Source organism: Schistocerca cancellata, chromosome 1 (assembly GCF_023864275.1).
Source record: "Schistocerca cancellata isolate TAMUIC-IGC-003103 chromosome 1, iqSchCanc2.1, whole genome shotgun sequence".
NCBI classification, from domain to species: domain Eukaryota; kingdom Metazoa; phylum Arthropoda; class Insecta; order Orthoptera; family Acrididae; genus Schistocerca; species Schistocerca cancellata.
In genome coordinates this window covers 860,472,296-860,498,111 of record NC_064626.1, presented here as the reverse complement: position 1 = coordinate 860,498,111, position 25,816 = coordinate 860,472,296, and the positions used below count along the sequence as shown (strand labels likewise).

At 43.9% G+C, this 25,816-nt stretch overlaps 1 protein-coding gene across 1 annotated transcript in view; it reads left to right on the top strand.

The window, feature by feature from the left end:
* The first annotated feature begins 5,512 nt into the window (after window positions 1–5,512).
* Window positions 5,513–25,816, top strand: part of LOC126108113 (uncharacterized) — a 197,234-nt gene continuing 176,930 nt past the window's right edge. The window contains exon 1 of the mRNA XM_049913384.1: window positions 5,513–5,614. Within this exon, the coding sequence (XP_049769341.1) occupies window positions 5,514–5,614 (101 nt within the window). The 5' untranslated portion in view covers window position 5,513. The remainder of the gene's footprint in view (window positions 5,615–25,816) is intronic.

Here is a 25,816-nt window from a genome sequence, read left to right as displayed (position 1 = left end):
ATCTAATTGGGATATATATGTGATTACTACAGCGAGCCTGGTTGTTTGAAAGAATGTAAGGATGTGTAACAAAGTAAGTAAAAGAGTGATTTTAAGTTGGCCATGATTAATACTGCAATTCTTGACTAATCTGAGCTGTTTGCACCACGGTTTCCTCGGCGCCGGTTTTGGATAGCGCCATTCTGCTACGCATAATGTGAGTGCCTTGGGACGAAGACACTAGGACATATGGAAGTTTGGGTCGGTGCTGGAGGTGAGCTAGGAAGATGGTTAAGGCGACCGCTTGTGCAAAGTGGCAAATCCAAATTCGATTCCCGGTCCAGCACAGATTTTCATGTTACTAGTAAAGCGTACAGCCGCTGTGCAATTTAATAAGCAATTTGCGAATGCATTTCATAAACTTTCATAATTGCTTAAGCTGTCAAGTGTACCAATGGCCCAGTGCAGCTTTTAGCTTTCAGTGGGTGGAGAATGTAGCTCAGGTTGAAGGTGGTTCTGCTATGTTTACGGGGTGTTATCATTCTATAATTTGGGCCCACTCTTTCAGATTATCAGGAACATCTCCCTTCTTTTCAACAGATTTACTTTTCTGTCGATGAAATTGGTGGTTGCGCGTGGCGATTTCTTGCTGTCTAATCAGTACGGTACTAAGAAAAAGGTCTCAATAAAAAAAGAATAAGTATAAACTTTGCATTATTGTAGAAGTATATACCATCGACCTTATTTTTGAATACTTCATTTAGGGAACTAGTTTCAGCGCCTCAGCGGCGTCTTCTTCAGGCCCCAGTACATCGAACGTCCGCAGTGTTCCAGTCACATGTGTACATAATACAGGAATCACTGTAGTAATGGATTCCGTAGACGTCTTTCAAATAGCATGTACTCTCCGCACACATAACAGCAGCCGCGCGGGATAGCCGTAGCCGCGTGGTCTAGGCGTCTAACACGGTTCGCGCGGCTGCCCCCATCGGAGGTTCGAGTCCTCCCTAAGGCACATGTGTGTGTGTTGTCCTTAGCGTACGTTAGTTTAAGCTACAATAAGTAGTGTGTAAGCCTAGCACAAGTACAAGAGCGGTACCAGATGTGTACGTAACGGGAGATGACTGTCATCTCGTGTTTCGCACACGTCTGGTAACGCTCTTGTCCTTGTGCTACCTTTGTATCTGATCTCTGAAGATGGAAATAATTCCGAAACGCATCACTTGCTGATCGATAAAGTCATTTTCATCTTCTATATTACTTTTTATGTGACCTAGCCACCTTAACGACAGATATACGCATAATTAGTAGAGAGGTCGCTAACCTCCTACGTGACTTAATGCCAGACCTTTAGTATATGTACATAATACTGGAACCACTGTAGTAAATGAACTTCTGTAAAAGTCTTTCGGACAGTGTGTGCTGTCCAGACATGTAACAGCAATTCTTTCTGACAGCTGCTGTTATGTGTTCGGAGAATACTCACTATTCCGAGCTGAGTCAAATAATAAACATCAACAGGACCTAAAGCAAGGTGTATCTTTCCTACTACATTTGGAACACATTTCTCCTACATGTGAATGGAAAGAGGTCCAGTTAAGTGATATCATGAGATCAATTGCAAAATTAAGAAGTTCAAGAGCAGAAGACATTTATGGTCTTTCTAACTTTGTAATTAAAAAAATGGAAGATATAATAGCGTTTCCACTCTGTGTACTTATAAATTGGATGTTTACTAGTGGTTGTTTCCCATCATGTGTAAAAATGATGGTGGTCACACCACTACACAAAAAAAGAGACAAGTCATGTCCAAGTAATTATCAACAAATTTCTCTTATACCCATTCTATCGAAAGTAATAGAGCATTGCATGCAACTCCAAATCCATAAGCATCTATCTGCCAACAACCTCCTTAGTGATTCTCAATATGGATTCAGACCTATGTTATCAACCATGAAGGCAGTGGAAAATGTTATTTCTTTCACTTTGTCTGCATTCGAATCCAAACTTTCTGTAAATGCCACACTTGTAGATCTAAGTAAAGCTTTCGATTCTGTCAACCACAGAATTCTATTAAATAAGCTTTGCTCGTATGGTTTTGGAGGCAAAGTACTATCTCTGATTACGTCTTATCTGAGTGAGAGAAAAAAAATAGTACATTTTAACAGAAACAAATCAAACACACTGGGTGTAACACGAGGTGTGCTACAAGGGTCCGTGCTTGGACCCTTGCTTTTCATAATTTATGTAAATGATTTGTCCAATATGATGCCTTGTAAGTCCGTACTATATGCAGATGACACCACCTTTCTTACAGTAGATAGGGCCTTGGTCATACTCAAGCACAAAATTGCAGAACAACTCAGAATATCGAGTGTATGGTTAGGAGCAAATGAATTACAAATTAACCACTCTAAAACTGTAAACATTCTATTCAGCCTATGTAACAATCACAACTGTAGTTCCTCAGTTAAGCTTCTTGGCATTCATCTGGACCCAAAATTAACCTGGGAAACTCACACCAATTGTGTATGCAAAAAGTTATCCCGAGTCAGCTATCTGCTAACTAAGCTCAGGACTTGTGTGACGGACGAGCTACTGCTAAATGCCTGTTATGCCTTTTTTCATAGCCACCTCACGTATGCAGTGCTGTTATGGGGCAGCGCCTCTGGGCCAAAAAGAATTTTTTTTTGGCAGAAAAAGGCCATTAGGTATATTGCTGGAGTGAGAAACCCCATGTATCATGTAGAGACTCTTTCAAAGAGTTAAAAATACTGACACTTACATCACTGTTTATTCTCAGTTGCTTAGTGCACATAAAGGAAAACCAAGAAAGCTATAAACTGCACGAGTCTGTACATAGCCATGACACACGCCGAAGGCAGATGATGGACATCCCAGTTACTAGGCTTAAAAAAACCCAAAACAGTTACACATACACAGGAATACAATTATTTAAATACTACCACCTACCGTACACAGTGTATCACTGGATGTCTTCAAAAATATTACAAAAAGGTGGCTTGGATAAAAAGCATCCTATACAATAGAAGAATTTAAAGTATGTAATAAAATCTATTGAAACTGCTGTATGATATGACCACCATATTACATGAGCACTTCTGAAAATGTTATTGTATCATGCGGTTGTGCTTTATTTACATAATGTATTTTTACTCAATAGTTAACTAAAAATGGCTCTGAGCACTATGGGACTCAACTTCTAAGGTCATCAGCCCCCTAGAACTTAGAACTACTTAAACCTAACTAACCTAAGGACAGCACACACATCCATGCCCGAGGCAGGATTCGAATCTGCGGCCGTAGCATGTATTAAGCCTGTCTCATTTATATTTGTTAAAATGTTTTTCTTAGCATGTGTATTATGTTACACATACAGTATCTCCTTTTGTTATTGTGCACGACACATTTATGTTTAATGTCTACTAAACATGTGCAGTATAAAACATATTTACTCATTCAGAATGTTAAAAATGTATGACTTATTTTGTAATTATATAATGTATGTAAAATGACGATATCAATTGCGTGAAAAATGCTTAAAGATGGATCAATAAATCAATCAATCGAAAGACGTCTATGGAATCCATTACTACAGTGGTGTCTGTATTATGTACACATGTGACTGGAATACTGCGGACGTTCGGTGTACTGGGGCCTGAAGAAGACGCCGCTGAGGCGTTGAAACGAGTACCTTAAATAATGTTTTCAAGAATAACGGCTGATGGTATATACGAGGGCTGTTCAATAAAGAATAATCATAATTTTTTTTTGACAATATACCTTTACTCGTCCTCATAATTTTGATGGTCCTTCTCAAAGTAGTCTCCCACGAATGCGATGCACTTGTCCCAGCGTCTCTGCCAGTCTTCAAATACATGCTGCAAAACATTTTTTGAGAGGTCCTTCAAAACCGCCTCTGCAGCCTTCACCACTGCTTCTGATGATTGATAATGCCTCCCACGAAGGCGTTTCTTCATGTTAGGGAATAGAAAAGAGTCACATGTGGCTAAACCCTGACTATAGGGACGGTGAGGGATGCACTTCACGTAGATTTTTACAAGATATTCAGCAACAACATTGGCAATATACGACCGCGCATTATCGCGGTGCAGCATCTAGTCTGCTTCACGGAAATGTGGTCTTTGCGCCTGATGTGGACTTGCAATGTTTGCAGTACATTCCTATAGTATTGTCCAGTTACTGATGTGTGTGCAGATACAACATGCTGATAAACCAATCTACGAATATCAAAAAAATGAGATGACCATAACTTTCCCAGAAGAAGCAACTACTTAAGGTTTTTTGGGGGTTGGTGATGAAGATTTCCAGACTGAGCTTTGCTGTTTGCTCTCAGGATCAAAATGATGCAGCCAAGTTTCATCAGCAGTGATTACATTTGAAAAAAATTCCGGATCTTCCTCTAACATAAACTTTAACTGCACGCAGACCTGCACGCGAATGTCCTTTTGTTCGGGAATCAACAGTCTTGGAAACCATCGCGCACACACACGTGTCATGTGTAGTTTTTCTGTCACCAACTTATAGGTAGCACCCAATGAAATGTTCGGTATTTCATAAAGTGATATGAAGATAATTCGTCGATCCTCTCTCACAATGACAGAAGCAGTCTTGATGTTTTCTTCCGTAAGAGCAGTAAGTGGAGCACCTGGTCCCCCTTTCTTTGAAATTGATTGTCTCCCCTCTTTAAACATTTAAACCACCTTCGAGCCATGCTGTAGGGAAGAACAGACTCTCCATAGAGCTACTGTAACATTGTATAGGCCTCAGCTGAAGATTTGTTGAGACGAAAGCAGAGTTTCAAAGCCGCGTATTGTTCCTCGCGTGTTACCTCCATTGCAGCGGTAGGCGATACTGAACATGTCTGACCTTGCCTGCCTCTCGCAGGCGGGGAACAGGAGCTCCAACAATGAAACTACTACGGCGTGTTTGTTGCACATGAAGCTAACAGAATATTATTTTAGCGAGAGAAATTATGACCATAAAAAATTATGATCATTCTTTGTTGAACAGCCCTCGTATTTATACAAGAGTTCGACCAGTCGCTGTTCCTCATTCTATGTTCTTATGAGGGACTTAGATTACAAACATTGCGATTGACAAGGATGCTGCAAAATTAGATTTTTAGTTATTACATCAATGTTAATATTTATCTCGTGCCGTAATTAATAAGTGAGAATAAAAATTGAAGAATTTGGCCACAGGTTTATTACCGTGATTATTGTGGCAGGTATTCAAAGGAAAACTAACTCTAGCTGCGTGTAAATCGTGGATCGAACGCTGTGTTCCTTATAATTAATTCACGATGTGACTGTACGACGGATACCGTGATAAAATCACGAAACATTGCAACGGATCCGCGCCCGTTTCGTTTACCGTGGGGAAAACACGCTCGCTGGCGGAATCGACAGAAGCCACAGTTTAAACACCGCAGCCGCACGCGCGAGCGCTCGGCCGTACCGGAAGGCGGCGCAGTGCAGAGGTGGGCGACGATGGGCGGGCTGTACCGGCGCTACCTGCTGGAGGTGCTGCAGCACACGACGGTTCAGGGCTGCGTGCACCTCACCTACCGCACCAGGCACCCACTCGAGAGGTGCGTACCGCTCACATCAGGCAGCTGCCGCGCGCGCACAAGTACCGAATACACACACCAAAACAGTTTTGCATCACCTCGGTTCCGAGAGTTCCGGAACCTGAACAGAAAATTGGAACAGTCATCAACTAAACAGCGTTTCAGCCATTTTTATTGCTCATGAAAACCACACATTGCATATTGTACCACCTTACAGCGAGACCTTCAGAGGTGGTGGTCCAGATTGATATACACACCGGAACCTCTGATACACAGTAGCACGTCCTCTTGCACTGATGCATGCCTGTATTCGTCGTGGCATACTATCCACAACTTCATCAAGGCACTGTTGGTCCAGATTGTCCCATTCCTCAACGGCGATTCGGTGTAGATCTCTCAGAGTCGTTCGTGGTCACGTCGTCCATAAACAGCCCTTTCGAGTCTATCCCAGGCAAATTCGATAAGGTTCATGTCTGGAGAACATGCTGGCCACTCTGGTCGAGCGTTGTCGTTATCCTGATGAAGGAAGTCATGCACAAGATGTGCACGATGGGGGCGCGAATTGTTGTCCATGAAAACGAAGGCCTCGCCAATATGCTGCCGATATGTCATTCACGTATCGTACAGCCGTTACGACGCCTACCATGACCATCAGCGGCATACGTCGGCCCCACATAAAGCCAACCCAAAACAGCAGGCAACCTCCAACTTGCTGCACTCGCTGGACAGTGTGTATAAGGCGTTCAGCCTGACCGGGTTGCTTCCAAACATGTCTCCGAGGTTGTCTGGTTGAAGGCATATGCAACACTCATCGGTGAAGAGAACGTGATGGCAATCCTGAGCGGTCAATTCGGCATGTTGCTGAGCCCATCTGTACCGCACTGCATGGTGTCGTGGTTGCAAAGATGGAGCTCGCCATGGACGTTGGGAGTGAAGTTGCACGTCATGCACCCTGTTGCACGCAGTTTGAGTCGTATCACGACGTCCTGTGGCTGCACGAAAAGCATTACTGAATATGGTGGCGTTGCTTTCAGGGTTCCTCCGAGCCATAATCCGTAGGTAGCAGTCATCCACTGCAGTAGTAGCCCTTGGGCGGCATAAGCGAGGCATGTCTTCGACAGTTCCTATCTCTCTGTGTCTCCTTCATGTCCTAACAACATCGCTTTGGTTCACTCCGAGACGCCTGGACACTCTTGTTGAGAGCCCTTCCTGGCACAAAGAAAAAATGCGAACGCAATCGAACCGCGGTATTGACCGTCTAGGCATGGTTGAACTACAGACAACACGAGCCATGTACTTCTTTCCTGATGATCGTCTGTCGGACCCCCCCCCCCCCCCCCTCCGTCTAATAGGTGCCATTCATGCACGGTAGCCCTTATCCCGCGTCTTCACGGGATCGGCATGCTAATCTGGATTTGACCGCGTTAGTGGTAGAGACCGGACAGATGCCATTCTTGTCGTTTAGTCCCCACTGATGTTCGTATAGCCGTCTAAAAAAGAAAACTCAGGATCTGTTAGATGTTTGTCAGTTAAGAATTGAAAAAGGTAAAGGCACCACAGAGGAAGCTCTGACCTTGCGATTGATAGTGCAACAAAGACCGAAGAAAAATAAAGACACGTTGCGACGACTTGTCGCCTGGGAAAAGCGTTCGGCAATGTCAAGTGGTGAAAGATGTTCGAAATCCTGAAAAAAATAGGGATATGCTACAAGGAAAGATGGGTAATATTCAATGCTATACAAGTGCTCGCTGCTTCGCTCGAGTAGACTGCGTAGTCTGCACACATTCCTTTTTTATTTTTAATCGAATTTTTTACTTTGTTCACAAATTTAAATATCCTGTAAGCTTTTCACTCTCGTTAAGACCTTAGAAGCGTGGTCTTTTCCAAATGTCCTTCTGATCAAAAAGCGGTTTTGGTAGCAGGAGTCTTCCAGCTTTGTTTAATTATGCCTTTTGCATTTTTGTGGTGGTATTTCCACAGAAATTTTCATCCTCTAACACATATTCCTTTGCATCTAACCGAAAAGTGAATACCAGATTTCATAGATTTAGCTTTAAATTTTTTTTTTAATGTAACGAAATATTTTCTTAAAATTTTCGTCCACTGTTTCACCCCCTCAGGGGTTGAGTTTCCAGAAACAGTGCAAAACATATGTTTTTTAATTTTTAACAGAGAAGTCAAATACAAATTTCGTAGGAAGTCAAACACATGTTTCATAGATTTGGCTTTGAAAGTGCTTTCATAATGGAATAATTTCATAAAAGTTTCATCCTCCATTTCACTCCTTTAAGAGGTCAAATTTCCAAAATCACTGAAATGAGCCTTTTTTACTCCCAACCGAGAATTCAGATACTAGTTTTCATGGACGTAGCTCTAAAAATGCTTTAATGGTTCTTTAATAATTGTTAATTATTTTTTAAAAAAGAACTATCACTCAAAATTTCCAAAACCACTGACTTGTATTTCTTTATTTCTGACGAGAAACCAAATACCAATTTTCGTAGGTCTTCCTTCAAAATTGCTTTAATAGAGACGGCAAAAGGAGTCTCATCCACTATCCTAGCGGTGTAATTTCTAAAAATCTCCTCTTAAACGATATCAACAGTATAAGATCAATACCCTCTCCAAATTACAAGTGTCCATCTTTAGCGGTTGGGGCGGATCGATGATGAGTCAGTGAGTGACTCAGTCAGTCAGGACATTGCTTTTTATATATAGAGATGTACAAGAACCAATAGGGAACAATGAGACTGGAAGACCAAGAACCAAGTGCTCGGATTAAAAAGAGTGTAAGATAGGGATGTAGTCTTTTGCATCTATTGTGCAATCTGCACATCGAAGGAGCAGTGACAGAAATAAAAGAAAGGTTCAATAGTGGGATTAAAATTCGAGGTGAAAGGATATCAATGATAAGATTTGCCGATGACATTGCGATTGGAGAAGTGTTACAGGATCTGTTGCATACAATGAACAGTCTAATGAGCACGGAATATGGACTGAGAGTATATCGAAGAAATACGAAAGTAATGAGAAGTATCAGAAATGAGAACAACGAGAAACTTAATATCAGAATTAGCGATCACGAAGAAGTCGAAATTAAGGAATTCTGTTACCTTTGCAACAAAGTGACCAATGATGAACGGAGCAAGGTGGACATCAAAAGCAGACTAGCAATGGCAAAAAGGCATTACTGGCCAAGAGAAGTCTACTAGTATCAAACATAGGCCTTAATTTGAGGAATAAATGTCTGAGAAGTACATTTGGAGCACAGCATTGTATGATAGTGAAACATGGACTGCCGAAAAACTGGAACACAAGAAAATCGAAGCATATGAGATGTGGTGCAGAAGAAGACTATTCATAATTAAGTGGACTGATAAGGTAGGGAATGAGGAGAGTCTCCGCAGAAGCGATGAGGAAATGAATATGTGGAAAACACTGAGAAGAAGAGAGACAGGATCATAGAACATCTGTTAAAAGACATCGGGAAATAACTTCCTTGGTAGCAGAGGGAGCTTCAGAGGGTAAAAACCGTAAAGGAAAACAGAAATTGAGGAAGTAGGTTTCAAGTGCTACTCTCCGATGGTAAAATTGGCACATATATATTGTTTGTTGTCTGTCGTCTGTAGTACAACTCATATTCCTTGAATAGTTTGTGGTCTTCAATATTTGTGGTTTTGACGTTGTAATGCCTCTGTTGTTGTTGTTGCAGTCTTTAGTCCATGCTACTCTATCCTATGCAAGCTTCTTCATCTCCAAGTAACTACTACATCCTAGATCCTTCTGAATCTGCTTAGTGGATCATCTCTTGGTCTTCCTCTACGATTTTTACCTTCCACGCTGCCATCCAATACTAAACTGGTGATCCATCGATGCCTCAGAACAGGTCCTACCAACCGATCCCTTCTTCTAGTCAAGTTGTGCCACAAATTCCTCTTCTCCCCAATTCTATTCAGTACTGCTCACTGGATACGCGGTCTATCCATATTATCTTCTGCATTCTTCTGTAGCACCACATTTGGAAAGCCTCTATTCTCTTCTTGTCTAAACTATTTATCATCCATGTTTCACATCCATACATGGCTACACTGCATACAAATACTTTCTGCAAAGACTTCCTGACATTTATATCTATAAACGATGTTACCAAATTTCTCTTCTTCACAAATGCTTTTCTAGCCAGTCTACATTGCCGTCTACATTTTATATCCCCTCTACTTCGTCCATTATCAGTTATTTTGCTCCCTAAATAGCAAAACTCATCTACTGTGTGACTATGAATCTGTATTCGCAGATACATCTGTGTCGCTGTTTACGAAATATTCTACTACTCTCCCATAAATTTTTCAGATTACAAACTGAACAAAAATATTAGCTACACTGCAGACGATGGACAGCTAGACGAACATCAGTGTGTTCTGAATTCCTCTTAACACGAAGGAATTATCCGAATGGGACGGAAATCGGTGGATGTGATGTACACGTAAAAACAAATAAATGATTTCAGTTTCAGAAGAAAATGCATAATTTGTTCAAGAGAAAGACCTTAAAAAATACTGAACAAGACAATAACGCGTTGGTCCGTCACTGGCCCTTATGCAGGTAGTTATTCGGCTTGGCAGTGATTGACAGAGTCCTCCTCAGGGATATCCTCCCAAATTCTGCCCACTGGCACGTTTGATTGTCAAAATCCAGAGCTGGTTGGAGGATCCTACCAATAATGCTCCAACTGTTCTCAATTGCGGAGAGGTCCGGCAATAATGCTGGCCAATGCGAGGTTTGACAACCACGAAGAAAAGCAGGAGAAACTCACGCCGTGTGTGGGCGGGCATTATCTTGCTGAAATGTAAGCCCAGGAAGGCTTGTCATCAATGGCAACAAAAAGGGACGTAGAATATCGTCGACGTATCACTGTTCAGTAGGTGTATCGTGATATGAAATGGCACCCCAGACCTTCACTCCTGGTTGTCGTGCCGTACGGCGGGTGGCAGTCAGATTGGAATGTCACGTCTGTCTGGGGCGCCTCCAGACATGTCTTCGGTCTGTAATCTCATTGACTGGAGTATAAATGTCTTCAGTGGTGATCCCTACTTCTAACTGAGCCCAGATGACCAGTGAAGACGTGTCAGGAGACGCCCCGAACTGTGGTGGGGTACCAAACTGATTGTCGCCCGCCATACGGCTCGAAACTGCGAAAGGTGGTCTGGGGTGTCATATCTTCTCATAGGAGAACCCCTTTGGTTGTCATCCGCGATACTCTTTCAGAAGAGTGGTACGTCGATGATACTCTACGTCCCGTTTTGTTGCCCTTGATGGCAAGCCTTCCTGGGCTTACATTTCAGCAAGATAATGCCCGCCCCCACATGGCGAGAATTTCTCCTGCTTTTCTTCGTGCCTGCCGAACCGTACCTTGGCCAGCAAGGTTGCCGGCTCTCTCTCCAGTTGAGAACATTTGGAGCGTTATTGGCAAGGCTTTCCAACCAGTTCTGGATTTTGATGATCTAACGTGCCAATTGGACAGATTTGCCACGACATCCCTCAGGAGGACATCCAAAACTCTATCAATCAATGCCAAGCCGAAAAACAGCTTGCATAAGGGCTAGATGTGTATCAACACGTTATTGACTTGCTCGATTTGTAAAGCACCTTCTCTCGAAAAAATCATCCAATTTCTCTGAAACTGTAATCATTTGTTTGTCTGTACGTGTACATCATATCTATCTATTTCTGTTCCATTTGTATAATTCCTTCGTAGCGCGTCGTTATGGAAAGAACTATGCTGGGAACTATGAGTATTTGGAGAGACAGATAAACAGATTAATCAATTAGGGAGCAGACTAGAGTAGAAGATGTAGTTATGGGTATAATGAAGGTGAAATGGAGGTAACCGGAGCACGTAACAGGGAAACGGATCGCAGATTGACCAAGGAACTTCTTTGCTGGATTCCAACAGATACACCGGATTGACAAAGAAATGAAATGCACGTAGATGATACTAGAGAATTTGTAGGAGCGTAGTGGGTACATAAAGTTAAAGGCCACAACGCTTGGGGAATTCTGAATGAGGTGTTTATCTAGAAATTGATGTAAAATACTTCTTAATGGCGATGAATTTGTTCCATCGAGATGTGGAAGCTCTTATCACAATACACAGAATGATTCAGCTTCCCCTGGGTCACCTCTTGTTCGCATTGACGGCACTTTTAACAGTGGACGCTACATTTCAGATGTGTTACCACCCGTGGCTCTACCCTTCATTCGATCCCTGCGAAACCCTACATTTCAGCAGGATAATGCACGACCGCATGTTGCAGGTCCTGTACGGGCCTTTCTGGGTATAGAAACTGTTCGACTGCTGCCCTGGCCAGCACATTCTCTAGATCTCTCACCAACTGAAAACGTCTGGTCAATGGTGGCCGAGCAACTGGCTCGTCACAATACGCCAGTCACTACTCTTGATAAAATATGGTATCGCGTTGAAGCTGCACGGGCAGCTGTACCTGTACACGCCATCCAAGCTCTTTTTGACTCAATGCCCAGGCGTATCAAGGCCGTTATTACGGACAGAGATGGTTGTTCTGGGTACTGATTTCTCAGAATCTATGCACCTAAATTGCGTGAAAATGTAATCACATGTCATTTTTATTATAATATATTTGTCCAATGAATACCCGTATATCATCTGCATTTCTTCTTGGTGTAGCAATTTTAATGGCCAGTAGTGTAAAGTTCCTACGAAAAGGTCTTGATCATTTTCTGTAGGACTAGTAGTTTAAACATAGTACGCGAAAGAATGGAAATCTTGTTAGTGGTATTTTAAGGCGTTGTGGGTTGCATAAAACCCGGCGGTAGTGCCAGCTGAATCACCCTATATATTGGTTCATCGAATACTTAGTATGTGCACATAACATGTTTTTCTGCTCTTCGTATTTGTCATGCCATGCGCCAATTAAGTGTGATATGGTCCCGCTGAATAATTTATGAGAATTTAGTTCTCATAAACAATAGTCTGTGGATTGTTTAAGGTTCAAGCAACATAAAAATCTTACCCGAACTACGTATACATCCGGATATTAAGCTGGCGAGTCAGTCCGAATCGGAATGAACAACGAGCTTTCAAAAAATGTCATAACAGCTTACACTGTGCCCGAAAGTTTATCACACATCGTGCAAACGTTTCTGCTGTATACGATGACTTGCAAATGTAACTCATTATATGTGTCCGCTCATTTAAAAGGGAGAAAGAAATCATTCGCTGGAAGAGGAAGGAGAGAGAAATCATTATTGTGCTAATAACAATTAGCATTTTTCATCATCAGTTTATATAATTTCGGAAATTAACTGCGAAGTGTAGAAAGAAATTCAGGAATTCAAAGACTGGTTCAAAGAGCACTATGGGACTTAACATCTGAGGTCATCAGTCCCCGAGAACTTAGAAATACTTAAACCTAACTAACCTAAGGACATCACACACATCCATGCCCGAGGCAGGATTCGAACCTGCGACCGTATCGGTCGCGCGGTTCCAGACTGAAGTGCCTAGAACCGCTCGGCCATCAAAGACTGTGACGTTAATACGAAATAAGAAATAGATATTGGAAAAATTTGCAAACGAGGAACACAATAAAGAACACGTAAATCACAGTATTTAGCAGCTCCATGCCTCGCGGCGTAGCCGCCCGGTCAAAGGGCCTTGCCACGGTTTCTGCGGCTCCCCCGTCGGAGGTTCGAGTCCTCAGGCAAAGGTGTGTGTGTGTCGTACTCAATGTAAGTTAGTTTAAGTAAGATTAAGTAGTGTGTAAGCCTAGGGACCGATGACCTCAGCAGTTTGGTCCCATAGGACCTTTCCACAAAAAAATAAATAAAATAACTATTCCATGTAGTTTTATTCTTCTTGAGAAGGCTTTAGCATGAAGTTCTGTTGACAATGCAACATCGACATCTATACTCTGCAGGCCATCTTATGGTGTTCGATGGAGGGTACTGTGTGTATCACTGTCACTTCACTCCATTCCTGTCCCAGTCGTGAATAGTGCACAGGAAAAACGTATGTTGATAAGCCTCAGTGATTAAACGAATTTCTCTAATTTTATCTCCATGGTCTTTCCGCGAAATGTTCGTAGGTGGAAACAATGTATTTATTGATTCATCAAGCAGTCTACGCCGTGATGCACGAATTCTCTCTTTTAAGGTCTGCCGCTGGAGCTGGATGAGCATTTCCGTGACGCTTTCGCGCTTACTAAACGAATCTGTGACGAAACGCGCTGCTCTTCTTTGGATCTTCTCTATTTCCTCGATCAGTTATACGTGGTATGGATACCATACTGATGAGCAATCTTCAGGTACTGGCCGGACGAGGTTTCTGTAAAGTGCCTCCTTCGTGGATGGACTACACTTCCTGAGGATTCTTGCAATTAATGTGCCATATGTCTTACCCGCGATTAGTTTTATATGTTAGTCCCACTTTATATCGCTCCGTACACATACTCTCAGATATTTAATGGATGTGACTTCGTCTAGTGACTGTATAGTAATGGGTCTTCCGCCTGTTTGTGTGGAATAAATTATCGTTTATGTTGTGGGTCAATTGTCAAGCCCTGCACTAATCGTCGATCCTCTGCAAATGTTTCTGTGTTTTGCCACAACTTTCTAGCGTTGCGAATTCTCTATGTACCAAAGCATCATTTGCAAACAGCCTAGGAGGGCTTCCGACGTTAGTTGGTGGGTCATTTGTGTATACCGTGAATAGGAATGGTCCTAGAACACTTCATTTCTTTTACGTGGGCAGCTTTCTCTCCATTAAAAAAGGGCACAATATGTTATTTAATGATATGCAAATTACTACTACGCCTCCCTATTACTAGGATTGTGCACTTAAGAATCCATCGAAATAAGATTATCCAGTGACATTATTAACAGAGATAAAGGTTTGCCTTTAAGCAAGATGTGGCATCCTGTTTTGTCAGACATAAACAACAACGGTATGGTTTTCGACTGTCTGCATCTTAATTTGCGATTCAACGCTTTTGTTAGTTTCTACCGCCGGCGCCGCTGCAATTCTTCACTTTGCAGAGACACCACTTCTGCTTCTCGTTCACATGCAGTGGCCTGTTCCCGGGGTATAAAGGTGCCACTGTACCTAATGTTACCTCTCACATCCAGCACACCCCCACCTTCCAATACCTTGGCCTCACCCTCGAACGTCATCTCACCTGGACCCCTCACCTTCTGACCATCCAGTGGAAAGACCATTCCCACCACCACCTCCTGAAACTCCTGTATGGCTGGACTTGGGGCTTGCATCCTTCCACCATTCTCCACACCTACAAATCCCTCATTCGCCCTATCCTCTGTTATGCCAGCGTTGCCTGGATTTCCGGGGGGGATTTTATAGGATCTTCCAAACCTAGAACCCCACGCACTCCCCCTTGCCTTCTGTATCCACCTTCTGTCCCCCACACGACTCCTGTATGACCTCATCCCCTTTCCCCACCTCCTCCGTTTCCTCCAACGTATCCGCATCCTTTACACTGTCCGCAGGCTTGATCCCCCCCCACCCCCTGGTGTCCTCCTTCCTCTCTACCCGACGCCCATTGCTGCTCCTCTATCGCTGTATCCCTCCCTCTTTCCACCTCCACACCTTTAATCTCCTTCATCAGGGAAATTTCCAGCACCTCCCTCTCACAGATGATGAACTTCACCACGACATCTACCCTTACTACCAACTGTAGTCTGGCCTAGTTCTGCCCCTCCCCAGGGCCCCCTCTTTTCCTCTCCCCTTATCCTCCCAGAGCCGTTCTTCCTCCTTCCCTCTACCCCCCCTTGAGTCTGTGCACCCCCTCCTCAGCTGTTTCCTTCCCCTCTCCTTCCCCCCAGCCTCCTTCTCCCAGAGCCGTTCTTCCTGCTTTGTCCCCCCCTCCTTGAGTCTCTGCACCCCCTCCTCCGCTGTTTTGTTCCCCTGTTCTTCCCCCCCCCCAGCCCTCTTTGTCGCGCCCTCCGCCCGTCTTCCCCTCTCTCCCCCCTCTCGCTCCACCCATCCCCCCTTTCTTCCCTTCTCCCTCGTCTCCATACTCCAGCAGATCCTCTCAGTTTGTTCATCATTGTCAGTGTGCTACTTCGGTGTTGTGTTTGATATTGTTCTCCAGTGACATCAAGAGCTGTGATTTTAATCGTGTGCTGGACTTGTACATAATGTTGCTGTTAGTGATTGTTACGTGCTACGTCGCCCATCCCAACTTTTATGCTCGGGCTGTACTTTGTCTTGTGTTTCTTTTAATCGTCTCAGTGTGTGGTTTTTTGTGTACAGTTTTTAAATCTTTGTTACCATTTTTACAGTCGCCCCCTTTTTACGCTATCTTCCATTATGCTTCCCATTTTATATGTCTGTTTCGCCATGATTCCTCCTTTATATTTTAAATGCATCCCTGTTATGTACTTACTGTCTCTCGGCTGAAGAGCGGCGCCTATGCAGCCGCCAGCCCGTCCCCGTATGAGGCACTGAAATACAATAAAGAAAAAAATAATAATGTTACCTCCGTTAGGGCGTGACTGTGCACCTGCAATCTCAACGGAAGATGGCGGCCAGTTGAACCGTCGATATATGCTGTCGTCAGGACGACGAACTCCAGCTGCATACCCGACGAGAGCATCAAGAGTGATCTCAGCATTGTATCCCATGGTTGTGTGTATCTGTTCTACGATGCTTCTTGAAAATCGGAATGACTTGCGTATTTTACCAATCAGCAGGAACACTTCGGTCTTACAGCGACCTACAAGTCGCCTATACCTACAGTATACTGCTATTAGAAAATATGCAAGTTATTTTGCGTGGTCTATGTAGAATCGTATAAGTATCCCATCAGATCCTCTTGGCTTCCCTCTGTTGAGCGATTTTAGCCCATTAACAGTTATAAGTAATTGAATGATAATATATGCCCCAATAAAAATATTATGACGCCGTAACAGAGTAGTAAGAAAAATATTGAGACTCTCAGCGTTCCACTAAAGTTTCTGAAAACCAAAACTCCAAAAAGAACTCAAATAACTAAAGTAAACCTTATGTAACAAACAACAGACAATTGATTAACACTGTAGTGCTGTACGTGACTGCCGAGTCTGAGGATTCAACGTTGTATTAAGGTTTCGCATGTAGTACTCAATATGTGTAAACGGTGTGGCATTGAATCAGAGGTGGCTTGGGTGTGCTCGTGGCGAATTTCCTTCCACAGGGCTGAAATGAGAATGAAAAAACGCGACCGGTAGGTGTTGCATGGGCGTGACCAACCAGTTACCTAAGAACCATACACCAAACTTGATGGTTAGGAAACGTGGAAGGAGAACGTGCGCAACACCTAAGAAATGATACATCTCGTTCTTCGAATAAAGCATACACATTCATTATCACACGTGGCTGCATGCTCTACTGCTCAAATATGACATGTCAAGTTGCCTAATAAATATAGGACATCATGAACCAGAACGCATCAGAGGACTGCCCCATTTGCCACCCGGCAAACCAGTGACGGAGTTGTCGGCTCCAGTGCCGTCTGAGGCACTTCTGCTTTCTGGACAGTGGTAGTCGTTCGATTGGCGCCGACAGCTCCAAGCCAACTGAAGTTCTTTGGGGTTAAGCCAACACTGTGGGCCAAGCTCTACGGTTTGTTACACACGTGCGGATAAGATGGTGATGATCCTGCGAGGTGGGGATACGAGTAGATGGCGGTCACCGTAAGCTGTGATGACACTGTGTGGTCCTGTAAACGCCTGTCTGTGCCTATCCTCATCTGTTCTGGTTGCACGTACTCATCAGCGTTGTAGCGGCACGTCCTGTGCGAGAATAGATGTCACAGTGCGACAAACCATTTTCCAGAGTCCGATAATTCTGCCCTGTTCAAACTTACATGCTTAAAATGTGACCATTGACGTTGACGAGGCATGATTGTACTTGCCCCCGCGTTTCCACTGTCTGAGCTTGGCGATACAGTGACATTTATAACACGCAAAAAGGCCACTGCCGTGCCATTTATTGGCAGTTTACTCACTGCTAGCACATTTTTCTACACATCTTCCGAGCTTGGAGCCATTTGGGCTATTCCTACTATATTTTGAATTTCCGCGGACTTTAGTGTCTCTACTCGTGTTTAACACTAATCTACCAATTGCGATGCTTATGTACCAGACAATCTGTATTGCCCGAAACATCTACGCATCCTACCAGCCATGCCCCTAGCCCCCCCTATCTGTTCCTTAGATCGAGGCTTGAATACCCCTACCATTTTTCCGCACACCATAAACCCACCTTGGCTCCTTTTTGTTCCGGCCCTAAGCTATCCGTCACATTTCCCAACCCAATATCACCTTCCCTCTCCCACTGCCGCACATACCGATCTGTACATAACACCTCCTTTACAACGCTGACATCAGCTAACGTTGAAGGAACTGACAGAAGCAGTATTATCATTCACATCTTCGCACCAGCGCCATACAATAACCGTCTACGCTTCTTTAGGAACAGATCAAATATGCACTGGCAACAGTAAGGAAAGAATTTGTGGAAAAAGAAATCTTTTAACGCCGAATACAAACTTAATTGTTCAGAAGTCTTTTCTGAAAGTTGAAACATCTCCTTTGGGAAATTATGTATTACTGTGCTGGTAAACCTCTTACGTTATTTGTTTTTCAAACAGCTGAGAAAAACTGAACGTACTCAGACATTTCTCTCTTTACTTATTCTCATCATCACTAAACTGACACAATATTTTTAGCGCAACGCAATCTGACTTTCAATAATCCCGACAAAAGAATGGCCCTGATTAACAATAACCTAGCCTTTCATGAATCACTTACCTCACAAAAATCTTCGCTACTCGAACTACTGCAATACAGCAAGCGCCAATACTGCCAGCTAAATAAAAGATTCTAACTACTGAAGGCACTAACTACTGATAGTAATAGTTAGCAAATGAAAAATTTTGTTGGAGAAAAAACAATGTATTTACCTCAATAGTGTTCAAAAGTCATCATATATATATATATATATCAACTCATGACATCCATCTTTACAAATTTCCTTTATCTGACGGAGACACATCTAGATCGTCCGTTCTCAAAACCCTGGCATCTCTCTCTCCACATCCACCACTGCTGGCCGCTCACCTCCAACTGCACAACGCTACGCGCTGTTCACATCCAACTGCCCAACACTACAATAGCGAATATTCCAACATTGCCAACCAGCCACAGACTGCCCACAGCACAGTCTGGTGGCGTTACCAACATAAAAACCTAAACAGCATACTTAGTAAGTATTTGTCTTGAGTGTAGCCTCGTACAGAAGTAAAATATGGCCAGTAGGTTGTTCATACAAGAAGAGAGTAGGAGCCTTTGAAAATGGAGTTACAAGAGAATGATGCCACAAGTTGGCTAATAAAAATGGGACAGCTGACAGACTACATCCTAAGGAATCGTCAGGATGGTAATAGAAGGAAGTGCAGGAGCTGAAAGCTGTAGAGGGAGAAGAAGAGTGGACTACAGTCAGCAGTTCCAAATGGATGCAACGTACATTAGTTATGTAAGGATAATATGCTCCCATTGACAAAACTACAGTGGAGTTCTGCGTCAAATCAGCCTTCAGACTGAATATCAAGACAATAACTTACAGTAAAAACCTGTGTAAGCATTTCTGACGTAATTTGGCTGAAGAGCATCTATGCGACTGCTGCGAGTGCGCCACCCGGGTGGTCTGAGCGACGGAGAATAAAACTGGCTCGAAGTAGTCCCAGTGACAAGTAACGTCGGATTCGAACATTAATGTGCTCTATAGCTATTGCCTTCGTTTTATAAACTTTAGAAGCATCTTCCTGCACCTTCAGACCGTACAATTAGAATATTTAAATGAAAATAGCGTAAAACAAAACTATTGCATCAAGTAGGGCGGTCATATTAACATCAGTCCTCAGCGACGAACAAAGGATTGCAGTGTATTCGATTGATCGTTTTCGTGTAGTAGTCAGAGTCAGGTATACACAAACGGCGGTGTGTCCGCGAAGACTGCGGCGTTTTTCGATGTCAGTAATTATGCACACCCTGGCTGCCCCGTGCAGCTACCGCTGTGTAAATATGACATCACGCCACTTCACGTCACGCGCCTTTCGGGAACGTAGATTACATTGTACTCAGTTCTCGTTGAAATGTAATGAAACGACCGTAAAGTAACAATGAATGTTAACTACTGGAGTGTTTTTCATTCGGATCATTCAGTCGTTAACGCCAGTTTTCCCAAAAAGGCATGTAATAAATCAATGACAATTTGGTTTAGGGTGTAATCCTATTATAGATGATAGGATGGAAGTCGATTTTACATACCAATTAACAATTTCAGAATCCTTTTAGATCAGTAAAGACATCTGCAGGTCCACTGCAGACAGATGATGTTCAATACAACACAAAGTGCATCTCTTAGCAAAACAAAGACGTAGATAATGCATATGTAAATGTGCAGATACTGAGAACTGGAGAAGAGACTGAGACTTCAGAAGAGACAGTAGCTATGAACCCTCCTCCGCATCCGAAGCGGCTACCATACAGTAATTGTGTCGACGCTCGACCTGGACGTAGGTAGTCCGTATCCCGATAGGTGAGAAATTTCATCAGGTGAACACTGCTTGACCAATAAATAGTGAAGCACCGAGAAGACAAGGGCGGTTATCATTGTAGCTTCGTACACGTATGTACCACCAGCGGGTAGGTAAACGATTAGAGGTGCAGTTCTCTGCGACAGGTAGAAAGGCAACCAGAGTGCGTTATTGTTGTCACCAGACCAGGTAGGGTATATGTTGTGGTTGTTGTGGCCATCAGTCCAGAGACTGGTTTGACGCAGATCTCCATGCTACTCTATCTTGTGCAAGCTTTTTCATCTCCCAGTACCTACTGCAACCTACATCCTTCTGAATCTGCTTAGTATACTCATACATTGGTCTCCCTCTGCGATTTTTACTCTCCACGCTTCCCTCCAATAACAAATTGGTGATCCCTTGATGCCTCAGAGTGTCCTACCAACCGAACCCTTCTTTTAATCAAGTTGTGCCACAAATTTCTCTTCTCCCCAACTCTATCCAGTACCTCCTTATTAGTTACGTGATCTATCCATCTAATCTTCAGCATTCTTCTGTAGTACCGCTTTTCGAAAGCTTCTAGTATCTTGTTGTCTAAACTATTTATCGTCCATATTTCACAGCCATACATAGCTACACTCCATACAAGTACTTCAGAAAGGACTTCCTCACACTTCAAACTATACTCGATGTCAACAAATTTCTCTTCTTCAGAAACTCTTTCCTTGCCATCGACACTCTACATTTTATAGCCTCTCTACTTGGACCATCATCAGTTATTTTGCTTCCCATACAGCAAAACTCATCTACCACTTTAAGTGTCTAATTCCCTAATCTAATTCTCTCAGCATCCCTTGATTTAATTCGGCTACATTCCATTATCCTCGTTTTCCTTTTGTTGACGTTCATCTTACATCCTCCTTTGAAGGCAGTGTCTATTTCATTCAACTGCTCTTCCAGATCCTTTGTTGTCTCTGACAGAATCACAATGTCGAAACCTAAAAGATTTTATTTCTTCACCATAGATTTTAATTCCTACTCCAATTTTTTCTTTTGTTTCCTTTACTGCTTACTCAATATACAGACTGAATAACATCGGAGATAAGCTACAATCCTGTCTCACTCCCTCCTCAACCACTGCTTCCCTTTCGTGCTACTCGACTGTTGTAAATGCCATCTGCTTTCTGTACAAATTGTAAATGGCCTTTCGCTTGCTGTATTTGACCAGTGTCATCTTCAGAATTTGAAAGAGAGTATTCCACTCAACATTGTCAAAATCTTTTTCTAAGTCTACAAATGCTAGAAACGTAGGTTTGCCTTTCCTTAATCTACGTTCTAAGATAAGTCGTAGGGTCAGTACTGCCTCGCGTGTTCCAACATTTGTATGGAATTCAAACTGATCTTCCCCGAGGTCGACTTCTACCAGTTTTTCCATTCGTCTGAAAAGAATTCGTGTTAGTATTTTGCAGCCATGGCTTATTAAACTGACAGTTCCATAATTCTCACATCTCTGGACACCTGCTTTCTTTGGGATTGGAATTATTATATTCCTCTTGAAGTCTGAGATTATTTCGCCTCACCAGATGGTAGAATTTTGTCATGGCTGGCTCTCCCAAGGCTATCAGTAGTTCTGATGGAATGTTGTCTACTCGCGGGACCTTTTCTTGACTTAGGTCTTTCAGTGCTATGTCAAATTCTTCACGCAGTATCATATCTCCCATTTCATCTTCATCTATGTCCGCTTCAATTTCCGTAATATTGCCCTCATATACATCGGCCTCGTATAGACCCTCTACATACCTCTTCCACATCTCTGCTTTCCCTTCTTTGCTTAGGACTGGTCCTCCATCTGAGCTTTTGATATTCATACAGGAGGTTCTCTTTTCTCCAAAGGTCTCTTTAATTTTCCTGGATCTAGTATCTATCTTACCCCTAGTGATATATGCCTCTACGTCCTTACATCAGTCCTCTAGCCATCCTTGCTTAGCCATTTTTCACTTCCTATCGACCTCATTTTTGAGACGTTTGTATTCCTTTTCCCTGCTTCATTTACTGCATTTTTATATTTTCTCCTTTCATCGATTAAATACAATATCTCTTCTGTTACCCAAGGATTTCTACTAGCTCTCCTCTTTTTACCCACTTGATCCTCTGCTGCCTTCACTATTTCATCTCTCAAAGCTACCCATTCTTCTTCTACTGTATTTCTTTCACCTGCATTTGTCAGTCGTTTCCAAATGCTCTCTCTAAAACTCTACAACCTCTGGTTCTTTCAGTTTATCCAGGTCTCATCTCCTTAAACTCCTACTTTTTTTTTTACCTTTTTGCAGTTTCTTAAGTTTTAATATTCGATAGGATATACAATGGGAGAAAGAATCTGCTGACCGGCTGGTCGAATCGTGTAGTATCCATACGTATGGGGTATTGCGATGTGACAGTGGCCCGTGAAGTTGGACTGCATGGAAACGTGAGGGCAGACATAGTCGTAGTCAAGGTTCTGGTCGACCTCGTCTGACCACAACAACGAAGGATCTCCTCATTGTACACCAGGCATATTGTAATCCCCCTTCACATCTGCACCTGCCTTCCGAGAACAAATAATGCACTCCCTACGACATTCTGTGTCATTCCACACCAATAGTCAGGTAATAGCAGCGGCTGGACTAAGGAATTACCGTCCCATACGTAGGTTCCCGTTAACACCGCAACACAAACGGCTGCTCCTGGAGTGGTGTTGTGGCAGGGAAGCGTGGACTGCGGATAAATGGCGTCCCATTGTATCCAGTAATGAATCACCGTTAGGCACAACGCTGGATGATCGTCGCCAGCGAGTATGGCCGCGACCTGGCGAGAGGCATAGTAGTGTTAGTCCTGGCGCTATGGTTGGGGGAGCAATCGGACATAATACAGTGTCGCAATTTTTCAACAGGACAATGCTCCACAAAACATTACACGTATCTTTATGAACTGGCTGATGTTGAGGTAGTTCCTTGGCCAACAAGATCCCTAGATCTGTTCCAACCAGCCGCTGTGGCCGAGCGATTCTCGCGGCTTCAGTCTGGAACCGCGCGACCGCTACGGTCGCAGGTTCGAATCCTGCCTCGGGCATGGATGTGTGTACTGTCCTTAGATTAGTTAGGTTTAAGTAGTTCTAAGTTCTAGGGGACTAATGACCTCAGACGTTAAGTCCCGTAGTGCTCAGAGCCATTTGAACCATTTTTGAGGTCTGTTCCCGATACAGCGTGTGTCGGACATAAGCTCTTCGCTGTTAGTATTCAGGATATCGAGGAACAGTTACAACAGTTGTGAACCAGCTAGTCTCAGAAGAAGATACGACGGCTTTATGACCCCTTCCCAACAAATCAGTGCATTCAGACAGGCCAGAGGAGGTGCAATGTCGACTAATGAATGGCTCATATTGCGAAGATCTTTGTAAATCACTGCATTGGCGCCACATGCCCTCTCAACCCGTTAAGTTTCATTTGCTCTCCCCCCCCCCTCCTCCTCCACCGTGTGCTTCACATTTTTTTGTCAAGCAGTGTATTCGGTAAGCAGGTAAAACAACGGTTATCTAAATTCCTAATAAGTAAGTTCTAGTAATGGTTTTGTTTATCCGTGTAGCACTTTTGCAAGGATGTTGCACATCCCGCGGTAACGCGAAGAAAAGAAAATTTTATTCATATATACAGGCATTTGCACACTTACAGGTCTGGTTTGACAAGGACGGGAGAGGTAGCTGTATGTGACATTATCGTAGGAACCATCCGGACATTTAATAATTTATGGAAACCATGGACAACCAAAACTGGGATGGACTGATGGAAATTACAGCTTCCATTCTCCCACTAAAACAATGTTAGTCTGTTCAAAACAGCGAAATGTCATTTGGTTCGGCGCTACATGTACAATGCCCTTTTGTTTATACACTCCTGGAAATTGAAATAAGAACACCGTGAATTCATTGTCCCAGGAAGGGGAAACTTTATTGACACATTCCTGGGGTCAGATACATCACATGATCACACTGACAGAACCACAGGCACATAGACACAGGCAACAGAGCATGCACAATGTCGGCACTAGTACAGTGTATATCCACCTTTCGCAGCAATGCAGGCTGCTATTCTCCCATGGAGACGATCGTAGAGATGCTGGATGTAGTCCTGTGGAACGGCTTGCCATGCCATTTCCACCTGGCGCCTCAGTTGGACCAGCGTTCGTGCTGGACGTGCAGACCGCGTGAGACGACGCTTCATCCAGTCCCAAACATGCTCAATGGGGGACAGATCCGGAGATCTTGCTGGCCAGGGTAGTTGACTTACACCTTCTAGAGCACGTTGGGTGGCACGGGATACATGCGGACGTGCATTGTCCTGTTGGAACAGCAAGTTCCATTGCCGGTCTAGGAATGGTAGAACGATGGGTTCGATGACGGTTTGGATGTACCGTGCACTATTCAGTGTCCCCTCGACGATCACCAGTGGTGCACGGCCAGTGTAGGAGATCGCTCCCCACACCATGATGCCGGGTGTTGGCCCTGTGTGCCTCGGTTGTATGCAGTCCTGATTGTGGCGCTCACCTGCACGGCGCCAAACACGCATACGACCATCATTGGCACCAAGGCAGAAGCGACTCTCATCGCTGAAGACGACACGTCTCCATTCGTCCCTCCATTCACGCCTGTCGCGACACCACTGGAGGCGGGCTGCACGATGTTGGGGCGTGAGCGGAAGACGGCCTAACGGTGTGCGGGACCGTAGCCCAGCTTCATGGAGACGGTTGCGAATGGTCCTCGCCGATACCCCAGGAGCAACAGTGTCCCTAATTTGCTGGGAAGTGGCGGTGCGGTCTCCTACGGCACTGCGTAGGATCCTATGGTCTTGGCGTGCATCCGTGCGTCGCTGCGGTCCGGTGCCAGGTCGACGGGCACGTGCACCTTCCGCCGACCACTGGCGACAACATCGATGTACTGTGGAGACCTCACGCCCCACGTGTTGAGCAATTCGGCGGTACGTCCACCCGGCCTCCCGCATGCCCACTATACGCCCTCGCTCAAAGTCCGTCAACTGCACATACGGTTCACGTCCACGCTGTCGCGGCATGCTACCAGTGTTAAAGACTGCGATGGAGCTCCGTATGCCACGGCAAAGTGGCTGACACTGACGGCGGCGGTGCACAAATGCTGCGCAGCTAGCGCCATTCGACGGCCAACACCGCGGTTCCTGGTGTGTCCGCTGTGCCGTGCGTGTGATCATTGCTTGTACAGCCCTCTCGCAGTGTCCGGAGCAAGTATGGTGGGTCTGACACACCGGTGTCAATGTGTTCTTTTTTCAATTTCCAGGAGTGTATATTCTTGCAAAGAAGTTATCTAATGATGTAGGAAGCTGACGCTACAGTTTTATCCATTTCTCAGTACCAAGCAATATTTCACAATGCCATGAGCAAAATTCCAAATCTGTCCCCATTTTCTGATGAAATGAAGGCATTTCGTACTATTTACGGTGATCTGAACGTCGATGATGATTCATAAAGTTTAACGGCCTTCATAGAACTATTTGAGCGGAGTAGCATACATAGTAGCCTATTCTTTCACTTCTGTTTCATAACGATA